The sequence below is a fragment of the Drosophila novamexicana genome, unplaced genomic scaffold (assembly GCF_003285875.2).
Source record: "Drosophila novamexicana strain 15010-1031.04,08,12 unplaced genomic scaffold, DnovRS2.1 tig00000564-arrow-pilon, whole genome shotgun sequence".
Taxonomy (NCBI): domain Eukaryota; kingdom Metazoa; phylum Arthropoda; class Insecta; order Diptera; family Drosophilidae; genus Drosophila; species Drosophila novamexicana.
Window position 1 is genome coordinate 3294888 of NW_020824810.1, and position 19999 is coordinate 3314886.

Consider the following 19999-nt stretch of genomic DNA (forward strand, 5'->3'; position numbering starts at 1 on the left):
TAAGGAATATGTTAGATGTATATCAAAGACAATTGCCGCTGCAAATTGTTCAGTCCTCCGTGAATGGATGATCCGATGTGTCGCTGCTGTTGCGTCTACGACTTTCTAATATTTTGGTCGCCTGCTCGAGCGTCTCCTTGTAGAACATGTTCTCCCTTGCGTCGCTGGGCAACGAGTATTTTGAGTCGTCCAGATGCCATGTCAGTCCCAGAACAATATTGAAAGCAGATGCATCATAGCCATGACAGCCGGAATAACGATAAAGTGGCTTTTTGTTAAATTTGCAGCCATTCGATTGGGCACCTAACAGGTAGATAGGATAACAAATAGCAATTAGATAACCGATTAGCCTATTATCAATTCAGATACAAATATCAAATAATTTGTACTGATTTTGTATCACAATAAATTGTTCTCGGCTCTTGGTTAAGCCTTTTTATTATGCATAATTTAGTTATTAATCGAACGAAACTAAAATAACAATGTCTCGTGAAGGCTGGGATCTCAAAGCAGGTATTGCTATCTGAATACACAAATTCCCCTGCAATATCTATCTAGATAACCTTCCTATAACGACAGCACAAGACGTCAGCATACAGTGTGAGCTTATGCTCGATGAACGCACCTACGCATTCGATATACCCGATATACGACCAAGGCGTCAGTTGGTGCGTCGTTTTTATTATTTGCTAATGGTAGGTCGTTCAGTTGAAACTATTTAGAATATATGTGATTATTAGTATACAATATCCACAGCTGGAGATTGCATTGGCCGTGCCCTGCTCGGAGATTATGTTTATCCTTACGTTTCCCCGTAATCAGCTATTTTTACGGGTGGTCACAATTGTGGTGCTGTTAATTTTGTACACGTTTCTCTATCTATGGCCGAATTGGCGACGATATCCTCCCTACAATTACTGCGTATTCCTGTTGACATCTCTCACAACCGCCATCAGCATGAGTATCTATTTAATACAGTTCGGTCAAACACGTTGGGTGCGTATTCTATGAATCTATGTTGTGTTCGACATCTAACATGCTTGTCCTTTGCAGCTGCATGCATATCCACTGATTGTTATTACCGAGCTGTTAGCTGTAGCTTTGTACACTAAACAGGACAGACTAAAATGTTCTCATGGTGTGGGCGTCATTATAATATTCTTGGTTTTTGGACTGTTTCTGGTGTTGGCATACTTTTTGGGCATGCTATTCAAGCTGCTTGGCCTGTTCGGTTGTACGCTGGAGGCCTGGTATATTATCTACGATACACATCTGATGCTCTGCGGCCATCATGGCTACGATGTTAAGCCGCAGGAGTATGTGTTTGCCGCTGTCAATATACACGCTGATGTGCCCAAGTTTTTGTGGATTTTAATTAGGCACCTTGTGCTCGGACCATTTGTGATGTTCATCGAGCTAATACGAAATTGCCGCACAAGTGGAATATGCTAATAATGCGAAATAGAGTATATGGATATGGGACATACAAAACGGAACACATGGATAGAACATAATACATAGATACATAAAATAGAATATCCTATTTCATATTCCCCACTTTGTTTTCAAAACGAAATCACAATCTATTCCATATATCCTACTTCCTGTCGTAATTTGCTTATTCGAAAATAAATTCAGAAATCCTTTGTGTAAATCTTCAAACACAGCCTCTGATTCAATCGATTTTTCGTTCCCTAATTGCCGTTTTCCATTAACGGTTGCCCAGAGAAAGGACATTAGATGTCCGATTCGCGTTTGGTGGACCCAATTATGTATACATGTATGACACGTTTGCTATCATCGGCTAAATGCGCTGCAAATGATGGTCATTAGCGCTGTGGGCCCCACAGTCGCCGCTCGGTTAGCTGTTGGACGTGGAGCGCGAGCTATGAATGTGACTTTGATTGACTGGGTGCGCGGTGAGTGGGGTTAGGGAACTACTGTTGAGAACCAATGACATCACATAGAAAAAAAAACAAACCGAACACTTACCAATTGGATCGATGCATTCCATGGTAAGGGCGCATTTTAGCCACGGCAGCATAATCTTGTCTGTGACAAAGAGCGTATCGGCAAAGAAGACCGCATCGAGATCAACCATACGCAAAAATATAAAATCCTCCGCATCCGATTCAAAGTAGTCGAACATCTTTGGATGTGTCCGTGATGAAACAGCTGTCGGTGTATTCCAGCCCAAAACGCCGGCGACCAACGCTCGACTCTGCAGATCCTGCAGCTCCCGATAGCCGCCGCGTATGCGCATATAGTTTTCGGTAAACAGCACCGATTTGGCCCGCATCAGGGCATCCTTTATCACAATGGGGCGATAGGCGTGCGTACGCTGATCGTTGACGAACGAGGGAAACTCCGTCAGATCGTAGGTGATGACAGCGCACCGGCTGTTATTGCAGTAGGCGTTCAGGGAACGCAACTGCTCCTCGGACACGCCCAGATCATAGATGAGCAAATACTCGCTGGGCAGCTTGGCCGCAATGTTTTGGGCCAACAATATGGCCGATGACACCTGTCCCTCCTGCACATAGGTGACTATGGTAAAGTTGGCCTTTGTGCCGTTATACGGCGTCGTAATGCGTTTCCGCTGACTCTTTTGCTGCTGCTGCTGCTGCTGCTCCTGTCCCTGGGGATTTGACGCTACCGCTGACATTTGCCTGGTGTCATCTCGTGTACCCAGCTGACGCTGCAACTCGCCAATCTCCTGCGCCGCCCTCTTCGCCGTGACGGGCGTGTCTGTCTGCGGCTGCTGAGAGGCATCATCCTTTGTGAGCGGCGACGTGAATCCCAATAGCACCAAATATTTTGGCTCTAGCTCGAGTTTCTTGCGCTCCAGGCCAACGCGTAAGTTCTCCTGAAAGCAAAGCACAAATCAACTAAAGTTTTGTACATTTTGGAAATAACAAGAACCAGCTTTCCATAAAGGGCTTTCCAACCAAAAAGACAATGTTCGTCTAATATCTAACATTTCGGGGATTGAATGCCCCACAGAGTGAGGTCTTTGCATAGTTGAAAGACGATTAATCAATATTTTAGTTCAACACCTAAACAAATGGGCTCGAAATTATCCAAATTCTAGGACAATGCTCATATGCGAGTAATCTTTCTAGCAGCTGCTCCGTGGGTAAACAGTGCTCAAGGATAATAGCACACAATTTCTTTCCGATCATTGTGGAGCAACCAAATTGTTCCCAATGGGCGCAGTACCAACTGCTGTTTACAATGGAATATTTTTTCGTGGTTTTTCCTACCTAACTCATACCTGCAAGTCTAACGGGCGTGTCATGTGCCAGTAAAGAATTTGTTTTCCCCAAATCGAAACTGATTGTGCTGGTGCCACCGCCCAAAAGGCTAAATAAGCCAACATTTTATGATTGTCGTTGCCGCAAATCGCATGACAGTCTGACATCCTCCATCCGACCGCTGGCTCTCCCTCTCCCTGCCGGCCACATCGTGTGCCAAGGCTGGCGACTGCTCAACCTCAATCATTGGACCCAATTTGCTTGAAACTGGTAACTGCACAAAATGCAAAATAATTTCTAGAATCAATGGGCATTTCTCTGAAGCCAATACAGATTTGACTTGAGCATTAAATGCGGGCTGTGCACGTCGCAAATCTGAGTCAAGAATTCAAAAGAAAACAAACACGAGAAAAATTAACCCACGATAAGAAGTTTTCACAAACATGTAAGGGAATTTTATTTTGAGCCGACTTCATAAGGCATATATATATATATATATTCGTAAACAGCCGCTATCTATTTCTCTGACTGCAAACAAATTCAATTATATGCAACAATTCAATTATAAGAAACAGGGCACATTTTCCACCTTCTGCCCAGTTTCCTTTAAATGCATGTGCACAAGCAGCTAGCTTATTGATTTTCTAGGAAATTGCATTATGGACATTGTTTTTATACCCTGAACCCTTTAAAAATAAGGGTATACGGGTGTATTGTATTTGTGCAAAATCCAAATGTATGTAACAGGCAGAAGGAAGCTTCTCCGACCCCATAAAGTATATATATACTTGATCAGCATCAATAGCCGAGTCGATCTAGCCATGTCTGTCTGTCTGTCCGTCCGTCCTTCCGTCTGTCTGTCCGTATGTATGAACGCAAGGATCTCAGAACCTACAAGAGCTAGAGAAATTTTAGATGTAGGTCCTCCTAGCGCCTGCGCAAATCGAGTTTGTTTCCGATAATCGGTAACTTACTCCATTTCTAAGCAATCGATAAAAAATCGATATCGATATCGATATTCTGTTTTTTGGGAAATTTTGATAAATAATAAGAGCTAGAGTCACCAAACCTGACATATAGCTTCTAGAATAGTAATATATATAGGCATTTGATGTTAGAAGAGGGTTCGGGGTATCCCCTAGTCGGGAGCTCCCTACTAGAACCTCTTACTTGTTTCCCAGAAACAAGATGGTTTTTCGAGCTTCCATTCGAATACTCCCAAGAGTAGCACAGGCTTTAAATTTCAGGAGCACAAGTTGTGCTCAAATATGTTAAACTAACAAATATTATTATTACACTCTATTCTCAAAAGAAAACAACAAACTAAGCACAAAAAAATAACACAAACATAAAAAAACAAAAAATACATTAAAAAACTATGCTATAAATAAGAAAATAAATTAAAAAAAAAAAAAACACAAAAAAAATAAAAATAACCCAAAAAAAAAAAATAAAACTTTTTAAGAAAATTAATTAAAAACTGGAAAAAAAATAGATAGGAGCACACAGGAATGGAGGAATTGACAAAGTGCCAATTGGCAGTTTTTCAAGAGTTGTTCAACATTATTGACGTTGAACAGGATGGCAGCGTTACCTACAAGGAGCTGAGCGTTGTCCTGCGCGCATTGGGCGGCAATCTGCCCGATGGGGTTATCCATGACATGATCAATGAGTCGGACGAGGATGGCAATGGTTCTCTGGACTTTAACGAGTTCACTAAAATACTGTTACGCCGAATGTCCGATACGGATCGGCCCGAGGATCTGCGCGAGACATTTACATTGTACGACAAGGACAACAATGGCTTCATTTCGGCAGCTGAATTGCGCACAATTTTTGCATTAATTGGCATGAAAGTGTCCGATGAGGAGATTGAGGAAATGATTCGCGAGGCGGACCTAGACGGCGATGGGGTTTTGTTGTACGAAGAATTCGCCAACATGATGACCTCATTGGACGAGAGTTAACATAATAATAATATTCATATTTGGAGCGCAGTGCAAAATTCGTATTGTTATATTACATTCAGTTAGGGTCGCATTCTCAATATTTTTTTATTTATGCATCATCGTTACGATCCATCATAGTTGAATATTGAGAGTTCGGCCTTAAGAATATATCGATTTTATCCGGCTGCAAAGTAGTCCAAAATTTTCAAATATGAATCTAGTTTACCTATTCAAAAGGAATCAACAACACTACAAATATAGCACACAAAATTATATTTAGCTGATTTCAAAAAAAAAAATTCCAAAAAATCTTCGAATATAACGAACTATGGAGGCTGTTGGAGGCATCGTATTGACCGAAGACCAATTAAATGAGATACGCGATGCATTTAGGGTTTTCGATCAAAATAACACGGGCAAAATTACGGGCAAGCAAATGGGCATTGCGATGCGCTCGCTTGGATACTGTCCCACAGAGGCGGAGCTGTACGATCTGATCGATGAGATTGATCTCGATGGTGATGGTGAGATAGACTTTTTTGAGTTTCAACAAATGATAGCGAAACGCATGGATGGCCTTTCCAAGGAGGAGAATCTAATGGCAATATTCAAGCTGTTCGATCGCGATGAGGATGGCATTATAGCGCCCATCGAGATGCGTAATGTTATGTTCAATCTAGGTGAACGATGCACCGACGAGGAGTTCAACGATATGATGAAGGAAATCGATGCCGACAACGATGGCAAAATAACCTTTCAAGACTTTGTTAATGGCGTTAAGAACTAACAGCAAGCATATGCAATTGCTCAGCCTATTAATCAGTTCTCAGTTCTCAACAATATAGTTAAATACACACCTGAACCACCCTTAAAGCACCTTTAATTGCACACATGGCGAGCCCACTTAACATTGCTAAAGCATTTCATTTGTGTAGCTGCCCCAATAAAGCCAGGCCAGGCCAGGCCAGGCCATGACACGCAGCTCCTGCAAGTCGGCAATATAATCTTTTCTATACCCTTTTACAGGGTATTATATTCCCGCCTGTCTGTTTCCATGCAAATCAGTTACTAGAGACTTGGATTGGGCAGAGGATTTGTAGCCGCATTGGACAACTCAATATAGTTATGTTTTCCAAGGTATCTTCGATACGAAACATTGCTTTAAACATTTGGTTTTTCCAGGGTAACACGTAGAGCGTAGAGTGTACTATCCATATTTATTTAATTTTGTTTTTTTGCCATCCTGTGCTGCACGTGAACAACAAATTGAATGTGGAATTTCGTTTGGGTTGGTCGCGCGTGACTCGAAATGTCCGCATGTGCCTAATGGCACCTCGGAGCAGAGGCAAGGCGCCATTACACACTCACACACTCACACACACACACACAGGGCAACTTTATGCAGCAATTGTACATTCTAGTAAAAAATTAACAATCCTGATTACAATCACAATTTTAATATTTGAAGCAAAGAGCTTGGAGTTGCGCATTGTATCAAAAACGCCGCTCAGGTCATCCGAATGCATATACTCTACTTGGAGGCTCCGACTGGCAGCTAGACTATACTCAGAGGCTCCACTTGGCAATCTAATAGTTCGCACAGTCATTTCTACACTCACCAAGGTGTATGAACGGAGTAGCTTGGACAGCAAAGTACTGGATACAGGGCATCTACTAGTCGGGCACGCTTGACTGGCGCACTCTAGTTGTCAACGGAACTCTTTTGTCTTCTGCTTAGTTTGTCACCTTGAAACTTTCGTATGCACTTTGAAGCCAGGCCAGCCGGCTGTTGGGCTCGTCTAGGTCATCGAAAGCTCATTTGTGCTATATTATATTCAATTATTAAACAATATCGAGCGTCGATATGAAAGGTCGTGTCGCGGGCGAGCTGTAAATGTAAACTAAATAGACGGCACATTTCACTGCGAACCCTGCAATTAATTGATGTCAACGGTTCAGGAGTCAGAGGTCAGTTGTTGGACGTTAGACGATGGAACACTTTAAGTGGCCAAATGACTTTGATGTCAATTAAAGTAGATTAGGGCACAGAAATTTCCATAAAATGTATAATTACCAATTGATTTGAATACTGCCACATTAAGATTAAAGATAACACGTATTCAATTTGTAAAGTCTCATATTATATTACTTTTCCAGGCACAACTTGTCGATGAATGTCACAGCTCGATAAAAAGGTTGGCTAAATTTGTCGTTTTAAAAGGGAACATAAAAAATTATGTATGATGAGGTCCAATATTCCAACCCTTAGCTACGTCTAGAAAAATATATATATATCACAACACCTGTGTGTTTCCCATTGGAAAGCTGGAGAACTTTAATTGGACACGCTTGCATCAGCACATTTATATAAAACTCGTAGTTAGCTAAAACAAGAAACAGACTTATTTTTTCTGTAGTTTTCATACCCTTACACAAACAGGCATATTTCTTTACTTAGCAGGGTTGGGCTGCGAAATACAAAAACTCAATTTCTGACCGATTTCTATATGATAAAGCTGGCCGATTTGTTCAACCAGGATATATTTCTATACAGGTTCAAAAAGATTATTGCAGCCGAGAGACTAGATAGACTAATATAAGGCTATTGATACTAAATGCAGAATATTTATTTATTCTAACTATTTAATGCATAAACAAGTAAGAGGTTCTAAACGGGAGCTCCCGACTAGGGGATACCCTGAACCCTCTTTTTCCAACATCAAATGCATATATATATTCTATTTTAGAAGCTATATGTCAAGTTTGGTGACTCTAGCTCTTATTATTTACCAAAATTGCCCAAAAAACAGGATATCGATATCGATTTTTATCGATTGCTTCGAAACGGAGTAAGTTATCGATTATCGGAAACAAACTCGATCTGCGCGGGAGCTAGGAGCATCTACATCTAAAATTTCAAGTCTCTAGCTCTTATAGGTTCTCAGATCCTTGCGTTCGTACATACGGACAGACGGACGTACGGACAGACAGACGGACATGGCTAGATCGACTCGGCTATTGATGCTGATCAAGAATATATATACTTTATGGGGTCGGAGATGCTTCCTTCTGCCTGTTACATACATTTGCATTTTGCACAAATACAATTATGAAAAGTGAATGCGAAAAACCTTAGAATACACAATTTTCTAATAGCATCAGCGACACGTTGAAGGTGTTTTATTTGGCCGTCCGGGCCCCTTTTCACAGCCTATTTTGAAGGCAGATGTTAGTAGAGAAAATAATAGTCTTCAGTAAGAACTAAAAACAATCTCAATTTTCTATATTATTTAAGAAAATTCAATAAATAGGAAAAAAAGCATTCAATAGATCAAAGGATCAAGTTGAGGAGGCCTGCTGGAGTAGGATGGGATTCCAAGCAGAACAATTCAATAGATATGCTACGCAGCTGTGTTGATAAAATTCGTATACCCCATCGAAAGGGTATAATAAGTGGCGATATTGTGAGAATTGAAATATGTCGGTACACACTATAGGTTTATTTGTGTGTACTGTGAATTGTTTCCAGAAAGCGGGCAACCCGCGGCTTTTAGCACTTGACGTCAGTTTAACCGACACTGCATCGAACGACAATGATCATTGCAATTTATTATTCGTCATCATTGTGCTGGATGCGTGAGTAGCTTGCGGATACTTGACAGTTTCTGAAGCACCTTTTTAGTTGTCAACAACAAACCCAATGTGTCTTACGCAAGACGGAGGCGGTACCAAAAGGGGTTGAGCTGCTAGAATTTGGTTCAATTGGCCACGCAGTAGACAGTATTGAATATGGATGAGCTCTCTCTATATATGCACACCTACCTGCACCTGTATTTGTGATAATAGAAATCATCATGTGCAACTGTAACACGACCTATCGTAAGTAAGTGCGGCCTGGCAAACCAGTTATGGATAGCCACAATGATAATAAATAGAGACTAATGAAATACAATGAGCTCTCTGTTGTCTGTTGTCTGTGACTTTTGGTTTTAGATGGTGAGAACAAGTTTAGCAACACATGTATACCAATTATGCATCCATATACGCAAACATCAAGTCGATATGTTTTCTCTGTTCAAAATATATATATTAGGTAAACAAACAAACAACGAAGCTGTTCAGCAAAAGAAAACTAACAGCAGCAGCAAGAGTGCTCTAGTCGGGAGTGCCCGGCTAGCAAATACCCTGGACTCAGCGAGCAGCCAAAGCACTCAATGAACAAAAAAGGTTTCATGCATAGCATCGGGCCTTATTGTCCGATCTATAGGAACATACAAAGCACAAGGCAAGCCACAATATTTCATTTAAAACACGACTCGGTACTCGGTTATTGATGCTGAGCAATAATATATATCCTATACATGTATAACGACCCCAGTTAGTGCTTCATGCTTTTTGCTCCTCTCTGCGATTCTCATGATTTGAAGTAAGACCCACATGTTTTCATGCTTCAATTGTTATTGTTGTAATAACATGTTGTGTTGGCACACAAATACGCTTTAAACTTTTGTGTGTGATTAACTATGAATATACCTATGTATGAAAATTCTTAGCCGTGAATAATACACATATGTACATATAAAAAGGGAAAATATGTTAAGGCAATTCAGGCTGTGGTATATATGTATATACTTAATGGGTTAAACGTCTACATTCTTCTTCAAGAGTATTAAGAGTAGATCTATATTTATGTAAAATGCTGGAAAACAAAACCTAAATGAATTGTTAGTCACACGCAAAAAACAATGCATGATTTAAGTAAAAAGATATATAATTATTTTTCTTTTATTTTTATGTTTTTGTAGGGCTTATATGGGGCTTATATTCAAGTGATTAGATTCAGATAAGCAGTCGATGCAGCACATTTTACTCAAACAGCAGATAACACAAACTGTTGTTGGCGATCTCGCCTTGCGATATTACGTATCCAATATCTACTGGAGCAAATATGATATGCGGCAGCATATTATGACAAATAGATATTTCCCCACTTATTTGCGGCACGAATTTATATTTCATTTGCGTGTTACTTTATGTAATTCAAAACTGAGTTAGGCTAAAAAGTTACTCAAAGTAAAACCGCTGAAAACATGATATTTAATATGCACGCCGGGGCTGGGGCTGGGGCTGGGATACGGAAAGTGGTTGCCGCAATCTAATTAAAGTAAACAATAAACGTTCTGGCCACACAAAATTAAGGTAAACAAAACTCGAGTCAAGGAAGCCGCTAGCTCAATCGTTATATACATAGGTAGGTATGTATGTGAGCTTTCATATATGTGAAAACATATGTTATGAATGTTTGAAATGTGAGAATGAAAGTTTCGTTTGGAAGTTGCATGTAAACAAACAGCTGGAAAAGTTAAAGACCTCGCTTAACTAATGCCCGGAACTTGAGGAATGCCGTGGGCACACCGGCAAATGATGATAGACGGACATTGGACATTGGCAGGCATGCCAGCCAAATGATGATATCTTTTGGGTCATTTACTTGTTTGCCTTGCCTTGGCCAGTCGACTGTCCGACTGTCGGACTGTCTAACTGCCTGGCTGCCCGGTTATTCTTGCCAGCACTCTTCAACCGGAGACGTGTTTCAATTTAGCTAAAAGCCCTCCTGAATAAAGAACAAGAGGCCGACTATACAATACCCTCTACATATCTTCGGGTTATCTCAATCTGTGTTTATTACAAGCTGCCTATAACATTTGCATACACTCCTCTTCCAACCCTTTGTACAAGGTGTAAGGGTAAGCACAAAATGCTTGACAATCCACAGTTCGAACAGTTCATTTGCAGACCCTCTACCCATATCTGACTCTTTATGCCAGCTGGCAGCTAGTTTGTATTATCATTTGCCAAAAAATATACAAAAAAAAAAAAAAAAAAAAAAAAAAAAAATACAAACAAGTCGCACTTGACATTGGTTTATAGTTGACAACCATTGAGCTATGCTAACAGATAATATTTGGCAATCCCTTGAAATGAGTCATGCAAGGAAAACCCAAATTCAAATTCAAATTTATGAATTTAATAAATCGAATTCTTGACATTATTTAATGTATATTAATATTATATATCAAACTGCTTGAGAGCGGCTGATAAGCGCAAAATATTGCTCAATGAAAACGGAAAAATCTGCTTGGCGTACAAGAAGAAAGCTGTCACGTAGTTGCACTGATAACATACCATGTTATCACAACAACAACAGCAGCAACAATAACAGCAGCAGCAACAACAGCAGCAACAATAACAGCAGCAACAACAGAAACAACAACAGTTACAATAACAGTTACGCCCCTCAACTGTTTGGGTACGTGTAAACAAATTTGGTTACGTTGGGTTTGGCAACTTATTAACAGAGAGATAGAAAGAGAGAGAGAGCGAGAGAGAGAGAGACGGAGGACTCACCTGAAACTCTTTGAACTGCTGATGCGTCTGCACAACAATGTGCTTGAAGGAATCGTTCGGTTCGCCAGCGGGTCCAAACACAATAAATACGAGCGTTGCGATTATCACTCCGATTAGTATCAATATTAAATGTTTAGTTCGCATGGCCGCTAGTGTAGATTTTGATTTCGATTTATAGGCAATTTTGCGGGCAAAAATGCGCTTCAATGTGAGCGAGGCCTCCAGTCTGCCGTTCTAGACGTTCTCTGCTCGCAAAATTAACGGCACTGTTAAGTCAAGTTTCAATGGATTTAAATAACGGGAAACGCGCGAAAACCATTTTACAGTTTGACAGATAGTTTTTAGTTTGCATTACAAATTTTCAATTATTTTTATTTATCTTGGGCTACTTCACATTGTGTTGCTCCGGCCTATTTAAGATGTTGCCAAGCGTTTAATTAAAGCAAAATCAATTAAATTAAATAAAACTATTATTGTTTCATGAAGGTCAAAGAAAATTAATATTCTTTGCAGTCAATACAATGCACTTTTAATTTATTTATAGTTTGTTGTTGTTGTTCTTCAATCAAATATATGCAATGCATGCACTGAACTATAAAAAACAACATTAAATGCGGATAACCAAATGCAGTGTTTTATTGAACAGTCGCTGCAAGCAGTCAGCGGCTGCACAGCGCATTATTGTTATATTTTCGTATGGTTTGTGTTGCATTTATGTATGTATTATATAATCGATGAACAGTTAACATGTTGATAATTTTCATATATTGCCAAAGTAAGTACACTTTTCGGTTGTGTTCGCTAGCTTCCGCACATCAGTGTATACACTCACACAGCAAAATGGCATGCATGTGTGTGTGCCTTCACCTTTGTGGGCTGGTTTTATGGCGCACAGCCAAAGCAGCCGCAAGGCGAGCGTTTAATGAATAGACAACCTATTCCTTTGGTGTGTTAGGCGAATGATGTTGTTTTCAACTGATTGTGCTCGATTGTTTCAACATACGATCTAATTGGCGCTTAACAATAGGCGCCGACAATTTTCAATTTAAAGCGTTGCCGCCGATTCGCTTTGGCGCTTTTGTTGTTGGTAATAATTCTTTCGGTGCAGCTGCATTGCCGGTGCAGCCTCCATAAAACGGAAACTCTCGAAACACACGTAATTTCACACTCACTTATTTGTGCATGCAAACTGTTATACTGTGCATTTTACATAATTTGTAATTGTTCTTTTAACTTTCACTTTCTTAAAGCGGCCAAGAAGCAGGGCTGTACGCATCCAACACTTTACCGACGACCGACCACTACTTTTCGAGTATAAACAAATGAAACTACTCGTTAGCTTGTGATGTGTGCGAAACGATAGTTTTGCCAGCTAATACGCATTTCAGTGTGTAAAATCGACTGAAAAAATCGATTATTTTTTTAGTAACGATAAGTTGAGTAACTCAAAAGTTTTTTTTAGCAATTTTTACCTGCTACTATTGCTATTTAAATATATAAATTTTATAAAAATATTTGGGTATCGGTGAAATTATAATATCAAATCAGAATCGGATAATTGTAAAACAGCTGAGTTCGCGATGTTTTGCTTATGCTAAGAACAATCGTTAGAGCCACTTAGCAGCTGTTAAATTCGATTTTCAAACGCAGTTACTGATTTTACAAAAATTACTACTTCTAATAATAAAACTGTCAGTAGTTTTGTGCTTTAAAACGAAAATAAATGCATATAAAAGCGGGCGATTCCCTTTCCGATAAGAAGTGCCAAGAATCGACGCTGTCACCGCCATATGTACATATTGTTGCAGCTCAATCAGCAATTGTGCTCTCACTGACTCTGCCGCCCTAGTCGATTTACGGCTCATGCAACCCTGCTAATGTTCTCACCATATGAATCAAATCCAATTGGAACTGCGAATATATACTACGTGCTTACATACATATTGTGCATACAGATGCACACACATACATGTAGTTGTAATTATAATTAGCCATTTTACGACAAAAACAAACTATTAAATAATAAAAGTTAAGAAAAATAAATGCCAAACATATACAAAAACGAGAACAAGTACTGAAAAAATATAATATACAACGATAAACGCGGAAGCGAAACTACGGGTAAAACAAAACCAAAAAAAAACCTCAAGGAAAACAAAGTGCCAAAACAATCATCGTCCAACAATTTTAAATGCTTTAAGTAACCTCCAAAAAAAAAAAAATTAATATAAATTAGATAGCAAGAGAGAGAGAGGTGCAATATGGGCAACGCGGGCAGCTCGTCTGTGCATATGCATCGTGAGCGCCACAAGTCGACGGACCTCTCCACGCCAAGTTCTCCCGCACACTTTCGTGACAGTTTGGGGGCTGGAGCGGCTGGCGGGGGCGGCGGCGCGGGCGCATCAGCTCTGGGCGGCATTGGAGCGGGCGGTGGCGGCGGCGGCGGCCACGGCCAAGCTTTCTCATTCGATAAAAAACATACGGCAGTCTTAAACGAAGGTTCGTCGCAAGAAGACGACGACGAGTATTACACGAGAGCGGCGGCTAAGCGCACAACAGCTGTTGATAACGAATCAGCCGCAGCAGCAGCAGCAGCTGACAGAGAGAGCACCATGGAGGAGAACAACGATGATGAACTGGAACAGGCAACAGGATCAATGCCAACGGGCGGCGATGACACGGAACAAATGAAAACGGCGCTGCCCACAGTCCTGCGCTGGGATTACGGTGGCAAAAATGTAACCATATCGGGCACCTTCTCCAAATGGAAGCCCATACCGATGGTGCGCAGTCACGGCAATTTTGTGACCATCATCGATCTGCCCGAGGGCGACCACCAATACAAATTCTGTGTGGATGGCGAATGGAAGCACGATCCCAAGCTGGTAAGCTTAACCCCTGTGTGTGTGTGTGTGTGTGTGCCCGCACAGTGGGGTAAAATCGATACGTGATGTTTACACTTGCTGACGACGCACTCGATTTTTCACTAATACGTTGTGTAATCAGCTCCGGACTGGCTGTAAACAAAGCGGCGCAGCGGCTGTGGATTTGGCGCCGAGAGCTGCTCAGCCGCTGCCGCTGCTCTGCCCTGAATAATCATAATAATAATAAATGGAAGAAAACAAATCTAATCATGTGCGCAGCGTTCTAATTGCAAAATTGTTTGTCTCGTTCTGACTTGTAGAAAAGCGTGGAAACTGATGACGGCGATAAGAATAATCTGGTGTCGGTGCGACCCTCAGATTTTGAGGTGTTCCAAGCGCTGGCCAAGGATAGCGAGAATGTGCCCAATTATGCGGAAAAGGAGTACTCACAGGAGGTGCCGCAGGTGAAGCCCTGGGAGAAGGTATCCGGACCGCCCGTATTGCCGCCACATCTGCTGCAGGTTATACTCAACAAGGATACACCGCTATCGGTAATGTTTTTCATAAATGTTTTATACGTTTAACAATAATTAAACAATCCCCATTTTGTATTCTAGTGCGAGCCCACATTGTTGCCAGAGCCGAATCATGTCATGTTGAACCATTTGTACGCGCTCTCCATCAAGGACGGCGTCATGGTGCTCAGCGCCACGCATCGCTACTGCAAGAAATATGTGACAACGTTGCTGTACAAGCCGATTTAGGCCAACACGCGGGCTCGCCAATCCAAATAATACAAAATTCTTAACAATAATCATAAATTAAAAGTAAGCGTTTTTTTTGTAGCTCTAAACTGTTTTCAATTGCTCGCTTTATACAATTTGTGGGTCAAGAGCCCAGGTACATGCGCATATACTTGTTAAGCGTTGTATTCCTTTTTTTATTAGTTTAAATATATACGGAATTAAAAAATATATATATATATATAGTTTGAATAAGATTATTGTTCTGTGTCAAATAGTTCCTTAGTTTTGTATATAGTATTTTGTTTTGTTTTTCAATTGCGAATTTGCATTTTGTACTCACTAAAATATGAATTATTTTGTAAAGCTTTTCACTGTTCCAATTTGATATGTGACTAAATTGTGTTCTACAATTAATTTGTATAGTTTCTAACAGCTGTCGTCGTATTGTTTGATCAAATATTTTAATTAATTGTTTAGTTAATAACACTTTGGATTTTGTTCAATTTTATATCACAAGTCTCCAGCCGGCGTCCATTACTGGCAATTGGTCTACACACGCTGTAATTTTTTTTCTATTTATATGTATATAAATATATGTGGGCATATGGAGTCTAGTAGGTATAGGTTGATGCCCAGTTTTAGCTAGAACTCATCTACATTAGCTTTAACTTGTGCGACTCCAGCTGCTCCGCCGCAGGCTTCTCGAGCAGCAGCACACCTCGGGGCACATTGAGACGGGCGGTTAGCTCCACGGTTTGCTTGGCCAGAAAACGTTCATGCATTTTATCCGAGGCACGCTCAAATTCACCGTCCTCGTCGTAGAGCGCCTTGCTAAAATACTCGGTAAATATGCGACACATATACTGATCCTTGGTCGATGGCCACCAGCCCTCGAGGAAACCAATGTGGCCGCCACGTGCGGTAATTACAATTGCCACATGTGTACACTGATTGGCCGCCTTAATGGGTATGGCGTCCAGTGGCTGAAATGGATCATCCGCTGCGCTCAGACAAAGCAACGGCACACTAATGTGATCCAATTTATTGTGCAGCGTGGCATCCGTATAATAATCATTCACATGGGCATAGCCAAACTGCTTGGCCGTAAACAGCTCGTCGAACTCCTTGATGGTCTTGCACTGGCAATTGATAAAGTTGAGTTCAGTTGAGTTAGTCTAAGGCCCATGGCATGGGAAGTCCAATTACTTACACGCAGTATGCGCTGTATGTCAATTTCGGAATCCTGATAGATATCCCTGTAGACCTCCAAATGATTGCGCAGCGTGCGGCACAGGCTGCCGGCCAGATGACGTCCTAGCAGATTGTTGATGACAGGCTTCTCGATGCTCGCGCTGCCCTTGTGCACATCCCAAGGCACAGATATAATCTTGGCCGCCGACAGGTGATCACGCGCCTCATCGCTCTTCCTTGCCAAATAGTTGCCTGCACAAAAAGTTAATTAGACCACATCAAATAGTTACAAGTTTTTTCACGCATACCCAGTATCAGGCCACCCATGGATATGCCCGTGGCGCCCAGTTTGCAGTGGGCGGGCAGCGTGCGGCGCACATGTTTCACCACCTCGCACAAATCTTCACAGTTGGCGGCACAATAGAGCCGAGGCGTTTTCAGCTCAATGCCGCCAAGGCCTCGATTATTAAAGACAACCACACGCATGCCCGCCTGCTGGGCGGCAAAGACCAGACACTTAATGTACTCCGCCTGCGATTCGCCAGTCAGACCAGGCAATATAAGCACACACGGAGCACGCTCATCGCAGCCCTCCTCCATCCAGTCCAGTGCCACCTCGCCGCCATCCTTCAGGCTGAGTATTTCGCTATGCGGTGCAAGTAGACAAATAAATATCGCCAATTGAATCATATGAATGCATGCATATACATATATGTAAATTTGTCGCTAATCTAATTGAAGGTATATAGTATAATCAATTGGAGCTGGAAATTGGATTGTACTATGCTTCAGGTCTGTGAACTTGTGATTTAAATTAATTAACGCCAGCTTAGCTTGAGCTCAGAAAGTTTTCATAAACAAGATATATGCGCTTAAATAATAAGACATATAGAAGAAGGTTTAGCTGAAGCTGAGGAAATTATCAGATAACTAAAGTGCAGCAGGAGCTGAAATATTTGCTGTCCTTATAAAATATATATCCATATATATTGAGTTCAAAAGCTGCCTCAGCGCACATAATACCCATTTGCAATGAGTACAGGGCATGCAAATCAGTTGATGATGATCTTCATTTATTATTATGCTAATTATTTGAAGTAATTTGTAGCGTTGACTATTTGTTTTGTGCCGCTCCAAGACCTTTCGACTTCTGGGTTAACTAAAAGCTATGCAACTTAATATTTGCATTTAATTTTTTTTTGTATTGAAGCGAGAGAACGAATCGCAGCTGCCACTTACCGGCGATAATTGACGCGGGGCAGACTCTTGGAGCGCAGCAGGCTCGCAAGTACCGTCTGAGCACGGCTCTCCACGCACCAGAAGGTTGGCCAATACTTGTTCTCCAGCGTGGGCATCGTCTTGATCAGATATTGCTTGAACGGGCCATCCGCGCAGGCGATGATCGGCCGCTAAACAAAAAAAACCAAACCAAAATTGTTATTGTTTAGTGCAATTACGTAAGAGCAGCCCACTCACCTTTACCACCTGAATGAGGTAGTAGATGACATAGGCAAATATGGCCATGCCCAGGGCGTGCAGGCGCGGCAAGTGCGACAGATACGCGTACATGGAGTAGAACATGGTGACTGACGCTGGATCCGTGTGTATTCCGCGCAAAGTCGATTTGCTACTTTGATCCCAAGCGGGACGGCGACTGCAATTGGATATAACCCGTACAAAATTACAATTTATGACAATAGGCCGCAAAACATATGTACATATATGTACGGAATCGTTGAATGGAACTACGGTCTTTGTCTGGCCGCTACTCGGGCTGATACGACTATGATATATATACATACGTATGTGCTTATACTATGACTATGAGGCGTATCTTATCGTTGTTATACCCTCGCAACGGGCATGATAATGATGTATACATCTTTGCATCCATATCATGATCCGTGTCAACAGCCGTGTCGAACTTTGCCCAGCTGCGGAGCAGTTTATCATATATCTGACATACGAATTAAGTCAAAAATAGCTTAAGCAATCTCTACAAATAGTAGCTCCATCATAAGAACGTATCACCATGTCAAAGTCATGGCCAATGGGCAAGGCTAAGGGTAAGGGTATTCAAATATCGGCTTCGAAGTCGAGTATGGGTATTAAGGTGCTTTTGTATGGGTTTTAATTGATAAAGCGCGACATAAATGCTGGCACACGGGCGGACACTCGAACGCGAGCCTTGCGGTGCTAAATGTTATCAAGCCCAGATTGGAGATGACAACGCAGATAGTACTTTTTTTTTTTTGGGTTTTTTTTTTATAGGGCTTATCTCTCGCACTCACAGCAGTTCCTGTAGATGTCTTCGTTGTTGTTGTTGTTGGTGTGTTTGTTGTTGTTGCTGGTTGCGACACAGCTGTTGGGTTAATGCTGTGCTCGCGCTTCTGCTATTGTGACTAATCATAAGCGCGAATCGGCCGATGCTTAGCAATTCATTATTCAGTTTTTGTTTTTGTGACGTCATCGCCGCCGCCTTGAGCGGCAGCTGAACGAACGCGCCAAGCATAATTTCACAACGGTGCAAAAAGAACTTAACTAATGTTTATCACTAGCCAGAGCAACTAGCAACTTTATAAATTCTTTGGTATATATCGTCTACAGCTAGATAAAGTATATTGTACACGTTTATTGCCGCCGCGCATAATATAAGGTTCCAATGAAATGAGGGCTTGTGCGCTTACCTTGAAGAAATATACAAAAAGAATAACGAAATTTCAAATATAATTTGGATAATTTTATGTGGGCTGTGACACACCCAATTTAAATTAAAATATGATTTGTAAATTTGATTATTTTCCAATGGCTTAAAACACAACAATGAGCCATGGTTTGTGGTTGTAACTTGGCCGGCGCGTCGCATTCGAAATCAAAAATGGCCGTTGCACACACACGCACACACACACACACGCAACAAATACTTACATATGTATTGAGTATTTGTCTTGGCATCACGTGCAACAACAAAATCAATAGCCACGGCCAAGGGTATGGGATGTGAACCTTTGTGCTATTTATGGTGACAGTGAAGGTGGGTGGTGGTAATTATAGTGCCAATTATGACGCACGCATCTTTTGAAATTCATATATTATTTAACTTGCCTTGACAAGTTGTAAAGCAACCGACGCCTTAATTGCCGTTTTCTATCGGAAGCGATTTGTTTTTCTAGTTTATTCGAAATGAACTTTAGTTTCTGCTGTGACAACCATTGAATAAAACAAAAATTACATAATAACAGAATCGATAACAGACATTTTATGAACTTTTTTTTACATATAGACTTTGTGGCAGGATTTAATTGTAACAAGCTCCAAATGTAAACAATAACAAATGCTGCACATGTAAAAGTAACTGACGTTGTTCAAATGAACTAGTTGGTTCGTTCATTTTAGCTAACATCGCTGTGCTGTTGTTAACAGCAGACATAACTTGCTTCTAAAAAACATCGGTTGATTTTTTGCATGCATTTTCAAAAAATACTTAGCACAATTCAAAGCTCATCTATGAAAGTATCAGTTTTTAGCTAAGGGATGTTTAACCCGGCAGTTAGTCAAAGGTAGTGGTAGGTAGTTAGTGTGCAATT

The 19999-nt window shown here is 41.0% G+C and overlaps 6 protein-coding genes across 14 annotated transcripts; 4 read left to right on the forward strand and 2 right to left on the reverse strand.

Annotated features, from left to right (window-relative positions):
- Positions 1 to 29: 29 nt before the first annotated feature.
- On the reverse strand, positions 30 to 14682 carry LOC115762244. Of its 6 annotated transcripts, none has more exons than XM_030704392.1 (4): positions 14570 to 14682; positions 11612 to 12021; positions 1993 to 2866; positions 50 to 303 (listed from the first exon to the last, which is right to left on the reverse strand). In XM_030704392.1, exons 2-4 carry the CDS (start codon positions 11753 to 11755, stop codon positions 50 to 52), a joined length of 1272 nt encoding a protein of 423 aa, XP_030560252.1. In that variant the 5' UTR covers positions 11756 to 12021; positions 14570 to 14682. The 6 variants fall into 6 exon arrangements, with proteins under 6 accessions (XP_030560253.1, XP_030560249.1, XP_030560255.1 ...); XM_030704390.1 differs by lacking the exon at positions 14570 to 14682 and adding an exon at positions 12784 to 12946; XM_030704393.1 differs by lacking the exon at positions 14570 to 14682 and having other exon boundaries at positions 30 to 303; positions 1993 to 2863; positions 11612 to 12945.
- On the forward strand, positions 534 to 1960 carry LOC115762301 (protein lifeguard 1; the record flags this gene model as incomplete). The annotated part of the gene is made up of 3 exons (XM_030704468.1): positions 534 to 695; positions 757 to 996; positions 1054 to 1960. Coding segments are annotated over 3 exons (801 nt in total), but the record flags the coding sequence as incomplete, so codon positions are not given.
- LOC115762248 (calmodulin) lies at positions 4705 to 5232 on the forward strand. Its single transcript, XM_030704401.1, has one exon. The coding sequence runs from the start codon at positions 4766 to 4768 to the stop codon at positions 5219 to 5221; it is 456 nt and encodes a 151-aa protein (XP_030560261.1). The 5' UTR covers positions 4705 to 4765; the 3' UTR covers positions 5222 to 5232.
- LOC115762247 (neo-calmodulin-like) lies at positions 5522 to 6061 on the forward strand. Of its 2 annotated transcripts, XM_030704399.1 has the most exons (2): positions 5522 to 5727; positions 5790 to 5918. In XM_030704399.1, the coding sequence occupies exons 1-2, from the start codon at positions 5532 to 5534 to the stop codon at positions 5831 to 5833; spliced, it is 240 nt and encodes a 79-aa protein (XP_030560259.1). In that variant the 5' UTR covers positions 5522 to 5531; the 3' UTR covers positions 5834 to 5918. The 2 variants fall into 2 exon arrangements, with proteins under 2 accessions (XP_030560259.1, XP_030560258.1); XM_030704398.1 differs by having other exon boundaries at positions 5522 to 6061.
- Positions 13664 to 15814, forward strand: LOC115762245 (5'-AMP-activated protein kinase subunit beta-1). Its single transcript, XM_030704396.1, has 3 exons — positions 13664 to 14496; positions 14796 to 15026; positions 15093 to 15814. The coding sequence occupies exons 1-3, from the start codon at positions 13873 to 13875 to the stop codon at positions 15237 to 15239; spliced, it is 1002 nt and encodes a 333-aa protein (XP_030560256.1). The 5' UTR covers positions 13664 to 13872; the 3' UTR covers positions 15240 to 15814.
- Positions 15815 to 15850: 36 nt separating this feature from the next.
- On the reverse strand, positions 15851 to 19457 carry LOC115762243 (phospholipase ABHD3). Of its 3 annotated transcripts, XM_030704386.1 has the most exons (7): positions 19341 to 19457; positions 18704 to 19099; positions 17889 to 18066; positions 17652 to 17821; positions 16721 to 17058; positions 16432 to 16664; positions 15851 to 16360 (listed from the first exon to the last, which is right to left on the reverse strand). In XM_030704386.1, exons 2-7 carry the CDS (start codon positions 18922 to 18924, stop codon positions 15875 to 15877), a joined length of 1626 nt encoding a protein of 541 aa, XP_030560246.1. In that variant the 5' UTR covers positions 18925 to 19099; positions 19341 to 19457; the 3' UTR covers positions 15851 to 15874. The 3 variants fall into 3 exon arrangements, with proteins under 3 accessions (XP_030560246.1, XP_030560248.1, XP_030560247.1); XM_030704388.1 differs by lacking the exon at positions 18704 to 19099; XM_030704387.1 differs by lacking the exons at positions 18704 to 19099; positions 19341 to 19457 and adding an exon at positions 19100 to 19170.
- Positions 19458 to 19999: the final 542 nt, after the last annotated feature.

Coding starts and splice junctions, on each gene's coding strand:
- LOC115762247 (XM_030704398.1), top strand. CDS start 5,532: ATGGAGGCTGTTGGAGGCATCGTATTGACCGAAGACCAATTAAATGAG.
- LOC115762245 (XM_030704396.1), top strand. CDS start 13,873: ATGGGCAACGCGGGCAGCTCGTCTGTGCATATGCATCGTGAGCGCCAC. Junction 14,497..14,795: donor GGAAGCACGATCCCAAGCTG/GTAAGCTTAACC, acceptor TCTGACTTGTAG/AAAAGCGTGGAAACTGATGA. Junction 15,027..15,092: donor ACAAGGATACACCGCTATCG/GTAATGTTTTTC, acceptor TTTGTATTCTAG/TGCGAGCCCACATTGTTGCC.
- LOC115762244 (XM_030704389.1), bottom strand. CDS start 11,755: ATGCGAACTAAACATTTAATATTGATACTAATCGGAGTGATAATCGCA. Junction 2,867..11,611: donor AGCAGTTCAAAGAGTTTCAG/GTGAGTCCTCCG, acceptor CTTTGCTTTCAG/GAGAACTTACGCGTTGGCCT. Junction 304..1,992: donor GGAATGCATCGATCCAATTG/GTAAGTGTTCGG, acceptor TCTACCTGTTAG/GTGCCCAATCGAATGGCTGC.
- LOC115762243 (XM_030704386.1), bottom strand. CDS start 18,924: ATGCTTGGCGCGTTCGTTCAGCTGCCGCTCAAGGCGGCGGCGATGACG. Junction 18,067..18,703: donor AGACATCTACAGGAACTGCT/GTGAGTGCGAGA, acceptor ATCCAATTGCAG/TCGCCGTCCCGCTTGGGATC. Junction 16,361..16,431: donor ACATACAGCGCATACTGCGT/GTAAGTAATTGG, acceptor ATCAATTGCCAG/TGCAAGACCATCAAGGAGTT.
- LOC115762248 (XM_030704401.1), top strand. CDS start 4,766: ATGGAGGAATTGACAAAGTGCCAATTGGCAGTTTTTCAAGAGTTGTTC.